Source organism: Anser anser (genome assembly GCF_964211835.1).
Source record: "Anser anser genome assembly, chromosome: 1".
NCBI classification, from domain to species: domain Eukaryota; kingdom Metazoa; phylum Chordata; class Aves; order Anseriformes; family Anatidae; genus Anser; species Anser anser.
In genome coordinates, this window is record NC_139720.1 from 185,508,196 (window position 1) to 185,515,102 (window position 6,907).

At 39.7% G+C, this 6,907-nt stretch overlaps 1 protein-coding gene across 1 annotated transcript in view; it reads right to left on the bottom strand.

Moving 5' to 3' along the window:
* The window catches only part of LOC310882582 (complement C4-like), a 45,852-nt gene that overhangs the window by 21,476 nt on the left and 17,469 nt on the right, over nt 1-6,907 (bottom strand). Inside the window, exons 13-20 of the mRNA XM_083801519.1 lie at nt 6,133-6,282; nt 5,577-5,703; nt 5,145-5,216; nt 4,085-4,288; nt 3,472-3,583; nt 3,176-3,246; nt 2,441-2,580; nt 1,269-1,481 (exon numbers count right to left, since the gene is read on the bottom strand). Of these exons, the coding sequence (XP_083657645.1) occupies nt 1,269-1,481; nt 2,441-2,580; nt 3,176-3,246; nt 3,472-3,583; nt 4,085-4,288; nt 5,145-5,216; nt 5,577-5,703; nt 6,133-6,282 (1,089 nt within the window). The remainder of the gene's footprint in view (nt 1-1,268; nt 1,482-2,440; nt 2,581-3,175; nt 3,247-3,471; nt 3,584-4,084; nt 4,289-5,144; nt 5,217-5,576; nt 5,704-6,132; nt 6,283-6,907) is intronic.

Sequence of the window (6,907 nt, forward strand, 5' to 3'; positions counted from 1 at the left end):
CACCACTCACACCTGAGATTAAGCTGCAAGACAATCATGATCTCTACCTTTTCATTATACCAGCAGATGGCAGAAATAGGTCATTTTGAAGTAAAATTTCTTTCCATGTAAAAACGAAGCTTGAAATCAGAATTTCAGTTTCCCAGTTGAAACACTAATGAACTGTACTGATTTTTTGTTATTACTGACATATTTCCCGATGAAATTATTTTAACCAAAGATAAACCAGAAAAATGAAATTTTGAAGTTTATTCTCAGCTTTGTGACTGTGCAAGTCAAGTTCACAGGTGCACTTACTTATATAAACCTTTCTTCTATGAAATCCACCGAGTTCTGAGTTTATCTTGTTGGTAAAGCTCAAAGTTTTTTCCCTTCTGATTTCCACACATTCATCATTAAAAAGCCTGTATTTTAATAAAGCTTCTTCTACAGACAATTTTATTGTTTTGGTGTACCACTGAACTATTAGACTGTGTCTATCTCTAGAACAGTTATGGTCTGTAACAACAGCAGGTCCCCAGCATCCCATGCATTATCTTTGCCCACATGGTTGCACCTTGGCACTAATGGCACCGAGATTCATATTCTGCACTTTTCGTGTGGATTGAAAATGGCTCTCAGTGTCCTACTTGGATTCTGTAATGAGTCTGTGCAGATCAGTGCTGACTTTTGAAAAGTAATTTTTTCTAAAAGGCTTAGAAGAAAAGGCTAAAGTTCAATTTTCAAACTGAAAAAAAAAAAGAACCAATTTATCAAATAACCAATACATTGCCTTTGTTTGCCTGTATGTGTTTTACCTCTGCAATTGTTAAGCTTGAAGATCCATTAAGTAGATATACAATAATAGGATTAAACTTTATGTTTAGCAGAAGCTACTTACTTCTCAAAGTATTACTAGATGAATATCTTCAATCTTGGCTTCATAAAAGAAAAAGAATATTTGCAAATGTTGATGAAGCAGGTGGAAGTTAAAGATTAAGAAATGAACACTGACTGTCTGAAGGATGTTGTTGCAATGCCACTGGTAGAAGGATGCCTTTTTGTCTTTCCATGTATACTACTTACAAGCTCGCCACAGATTTTCTTCCCCCATTTTTTTTTTCTTCCCCCTGTTATAGCTCAGTCTTTGCTGAGAAACAGGTTTTATGAGATTGCTTCCAGCCTTGTGTTTCTTCAACCTCTCCACAAGAGCTCCACACATCGAGAACATTATATTTGAGGAGCAATAAATATTCATGAAGTGTCCACCCTCAACTAGCTCTACTTACCATAACATTGAGGTTCTTCCTAACACTATCGCCATGCCCTGAGGTTTGGTCAAAAGCAGAAATAGTAATTGGAATTTCTCCCACAATCAGAGGAACAACTGAGAAGTAGGCTGGTGTTGCAGAGTTCCCCTTAACCAGCAATTTCAGCTGCACTGACTTCTCTGTGGCCTCTGCAGTGCATAGCCCCTTCACGGCATCCATCGTCACTGTGACCTGTGGGGACAAGGCAAGGCCTGCAGTCAGGGCTCGTGAATCACCGCATGGGGAAATGCTCAGCTCCATCATGTCGAGATAAGAGTGGGAAATGAGAAACAGATATAACACAAGGCTTTTGCTTTTGCCTTTGCTTAAAAAGGAAACAGCAATACAGACATTTGGCAAGAGAGAAAGTGATTTCCATTCAGCTCCCTTGAATTTCCTCTGCTTGTATTGGGCTTGCGTGGCAGTTTTGGCAGCAGAAGGGCTGCAGGGGTGGCCTCTGTAAGAAAAGTCCAGAGGGTGCCCCATGTCAGATAAAAGCCAGCTCCAACCAGCTCCAAAGGGACCTGCCCCTGGCCAGAGCCAAGCCAGTGAGAGATGTTGGTTCTGCCTCCATGAGAGCAGAATTAATATGGCCTGAAGGAGGCTGCAGCCCATGGAGGGCCCCCGCAGGAGCAGGCCCCGGGCCGGAGCTGCAGCCCGTGGAGAGGAGCCCACGCAGGAGCAGGGGGCCTGGGGGGAGCTGCCGCCCGTGGGGGACCCGTGCTGGAGCAGTTTGCTCCTGGGGGATGGACCCCGTGGTACGGAGCCGTGTGGGAGCAGTTCTTGAAGAGCTGCTGCCTGTGGGCAGCCCCCGCAGGCTCAGTTCGGGAAGGACGGCATCCCGTGGGAGGGACCCCACGTGGAGCAGGGGCAGAGAGGGACCGTGAAGGAGCGGTGGAGACGAAGCGTCAGGGACTGACCGCAGCCCCCATTCCCTCTTCCCATGTGCTGCTTGGGGGCGGAACTAGAAGAGAGTAGATGGGAATGAAGGTGTTTTTAATTTGCTTTTAATTTCTCACTGCTCTGGTCTGTTAGCCATAGGTGGCAATATTCATGAATCACCCTATACTGAGTCTGTCTCTGATATTGATCTATCTATCTATCTATCTATCTATCTATCTATCTATCACACTAGTTGATGGTAATATTACCTGGAGATCATCAGGCAGATAGTTGTAAACCACTGCTTTTATTTCCAGCTGTTCATGTCGTTTAACTGAGTATGGTAATCTCAAGGACACAAAAAAGTCTTTGAAAACGTCAAAGGTGTGCGGGTCAGCTATGCAAAATCCTAGGATAGGAAAAAAACAACATACTTGAGAATTACACATTTAACATTAGTCAAATAAAAGTGTCTGGAAGTTTTTTGTCAGGTAAAAATTGGCAGTGATGTCAGTAGCTTTTGTGAATGAAATGTGGCCCAGCTTTCCCACAAAAGCTATGTTTAAAACATAATGACCTTTCTTCACGCTCTGTAAACAAACTCCGTGACCATTACTGAACCCTTGTTTGCAGATGGTCAGAAGTCACTCCCTCAAATATTAAAATACAAAGCAGTGTTATCACCACTACCTTTCTTGTGTAAGATAACAGCTGTGTGGAAAATAAATTAGAAGGTTTAGAGATTTGGAAGAAAAGAATACTGCTCTGAGTGTTCAGTACAACCTCCTTTGTAGCCCACTTCATCCCATTTTTGTAAACATGCATCTATCCTTTAAATTCCAGCTTTAGTATGGCACAAAAGAGAGGAGTAAACATCATGGTAAAAACCCTTAGTAGTTTTTCAGTATAGACTGTCTTGCTTTGTCAACTTGATATCTGTTTTGAAAATTACACATTCTCTATTCATCTGCATAGAATAACCCAATAGAATAACAATAGTGTACCTTTCTGGGGAGATATGCTTATTGCCTGGACTTCCCAGGTAGTTATAGAGTCAGGAGCAATGTTGTTTACACTAAGAAACACAAAATAAAATGTATTAAGAAGGATGTATATGTGTAAACATTGCTATTTGCTGAACGTTGAGTATTGTAAGGGAAAAAATAATCCCTCGGTTGTAGAGACAACACACTTGCAAATATTCTGAATTCCTCTGCATCAGATAACATATACAACTGATATTTATATACATTTTACTGTACAAACTTAGGTGCATTCATCTAGTCAAATAATACAGTACCTATGATTTCCAGGATTTTTCACTTCTTTAAAATTCCACCACCAGCTCTCAGGAAAATAACTGCGTAAATTGAGAGACATTTCATCAAATACTTCTTCTTGGTCATCAAAGTCTGTAAGACAAAAGTGGGGTTTCTCTTCTGAGGGTTTTGGCTGGTGACCTTCCCCTGTCTAGCAGGGCATCTGACAGAGAGAAGGTAGCGTGAAAAGTACTGAAAATGAAAAGACTTCATCTGGGTTTAATCCTGTGCATTAAAAACAGAACGAAACAAAACAAAACAGAAACCCCAACATCAATGACCAAAGATTTTCACTGGAAAAAATAAAAATAAAAATAAAAAAGATAATAATTCTAAGTTCAATAATTGTATGTTGCCAAACAAAGAAAATATTCCCCTATTCCCCTTAACTAATAAGTGGCAAAGATGTTCCCACCATCACATATTTGTGACAGGGAATAAGAACCATGGTAGCAGAGATCACTTTGAATATGGTCATTCTCAATGTGAAGGGTTTTTTTTGGTGACAGTAGCAGAGTAGACAACCCTTAGCCCTCCCTTGCCCCCCTGTGAAGGGTCATTTTCTTTAGACAGTTGCATGTCACCATTCTTTACATCGTGCCAAGCCCACTCTGATTTTCTTCTTCGCTGCCTCCTTCCTGAGGGCTGCGGCTTTTTCACAACAGGTCTTGAAAGCCTCTCTGCATCCAGGGGAGCCAGCCACCTTTGATAGTCTTTGCAGACAAGAAAACCTCATGGGAATTAATTTCATTCCATCTTCACAGCATTTTCGTAGACCAGGGTCTTGATATTTGCTGACTGCAATGTAAATAAAGCCCAGAATTAGTGCTGTGGAAGCAGCAGGAAGTGTAAAGGTGTTCATTGTGTTCATTCCTGTCATTACTAGCAGTTAATATTAAGTTTGTTAATATTGCAACAGTCTACCTGCAGCCAGGGACCTACTTTCCATTCTAAAAACAGTCCACAAACACAGGAGCAAAGCGTGGATCCCACCCCATCTTAAATATTCTAGTGCATGCTTTCACTTCAAATTGAGACTGCGAATTAAAAATGTCCCCTTGATATGTTGGAATTAGAAATCATGATAGAAATAGTCAAGGCTGTGTGTTTCAAGCCCTGGTGTCTTCTGTCAAGGAAATACCAAAAATCACCTTGTGGAAATTGGTCTAAAGGAACACTTAAAAAAAAAAAATCATTTATTACATATTTTTTTAATTTAGGCCCAATATTGTACTGGCACTTCTCTTACTTGGAACACAAAGTACCAAAGCTGGCACAACTCTGACGCAGAATGTCAAGGAAAAAAAATGAGGGAGAGGCAATAAAACAACTTCTGTCTATAAAAATAATTTTGAAAAAATGTAAGGCCACAACTGATTCCATAACATGGTATCTAGTTGAAGTACCTCACATCTGGGTTTATTATAAAATGGTGAACTAGTTTTCATGCCCATCCAGGCTGATCTTTGCTTTTGTTTTTTGGGTTGTTTTGATAGATGATGCATCAGGTCACAAGGCATAGTATACACACATGTTCTAGGTTAAATCACGTAACACAAGAACTGGGACTATGACTATCTTGGTGTCCTTTACTTGGTTTCCCAACAGATCCCCTCTACCAAGCCTTTCAGAAAACCTAGCTGAGTGAACATACCAATTCCTGAAATTTTCTGACGGAAATCCAAAGATCTCTTCTGTCTTCTGGCAGCTTGGAGGCATGTGTACCCTGAGAAAGCAGAACAGAAGAGCTTGGTTACGACACTATGGCAATAACAGCCTGACCATTCAGGTCACTTGTGGAAGGACCCACCTCATTCACAGAAGACCTGCCTTTTGCAGAGGCACCTTACAGCCCCAGTCAGCTTTGGCTGACACCAGGTGAGCTGGGTGTCAAAGGACCAGCAGCCAACATCTGGGCTGTCTGGGCTCTCATCACCCAGTGGAAGAAAAGGAAAAGAAAAATCCAGAGGGAAGGTGGTTCTTACAACAACAGCATGATGAAATGTTTTAATTTCCAAGCTATCAGCCGCCCCAGATGTATAGTGATTTGTACAAACAACTAAAGTAAAGGGCAGATTTCACTTACCTTCCCGAACATTGGATTTAATTGTATCTGATAAAAAGGCCAGACCAACATCAGTAAAAACTTGAGCACTATCTCTACCACCACCTGCAGAACATCCAAGATCATACGAATTCATTGCATTAAATACCTGCCAAATAAAATAGCATAGATAGATTGCACACATTTGCAAAAGTATTATTATTATTATCATTTATATTATAAAATTCTTACTACCTTTGACTTGCAAAGCTCATCTGGTGGTATGAGCTAAACTTGGAAAGTGAGATTAAAGCTGAGGGATGTTTTAGTTGGCACATAATTTCAATTAATGCTTTTTTTTTTTTTTTTAATGTACAGTCTCATCTGATGTAGCATGGAAATTCCAAGACTGCTCATTTTAAATCTATCTTAACTTGCAAGAACAAAACATTTTCAAGTTTAGCAAAGCATTTTTTTATGCTTAATTTTTTTATGCTTGATTAAGCATTAGCCACTAATTTCATTTCATTCTCTCATTAGTCATGGAAAATTTTTCTTGACTAGTAGATCTGATATTTTCTTCTTAAAGTTTTCTTACCTTTTTGGCTGTAAGTTTATTTTTCTTGTTTAGAATAAAAACTGCTTTATCAACCACAGCTAAGGCAATTGTTCCCGCATGGTCCGTTTCAATCAATAATTTGACGTTGTCTGTTGGTTCATACATCTGATGTTCTGTTCTCACTTTAATCTAAACAGAAAATATTGAAACAAAAATGCCACATCTGTTAATAAAGTGCAAACACTCTTTGGGCAAGGGATACTATCAGCTGTGTCTGTCAGCAGCATGAGGCTGGGGGATGTTTCCATTATGCAGTGTTTCTGCATGGGATCCTGCCTTCTGAAAGAGGTGGAAGCAGATACCTCCCACTGGTGAACAAAGAGGAAGGTTTTAAAGTTGTGTGTGTAGGATATTGGGCATTACCTTTCAATGGGACATAAGCACCAATGTGAATTAAAAGTATGTGTAAGGGCTTTGCTGAACCAGGGCTTTCAATATAAGTTTGAAGCAACTCTTTGTTATTTTCCGATGAAAACAAAAGTAATTTTGGATGGCTAACACTTCAGCAGTTGAGTTTCATGCTATAGTGAAAAATATTCTTTTGTTTTTGTTTTTGTTTTTACTTTATAATACCAAAAGGAGGAGAAAGGTGAAAGAAAAGTGTAGGACTCCTATTTTATCTGCATTTCTTTTTCTACTGGAAGAATTGTTAAAAAGTGCTTTTGAAGTGCTACAAAAATTCAGAAAATAATTAAAAAAAGAAACTTGAAAATTACTTAAAATTCCTTTTTTTCCCTGAAAAGTTCACTTCACT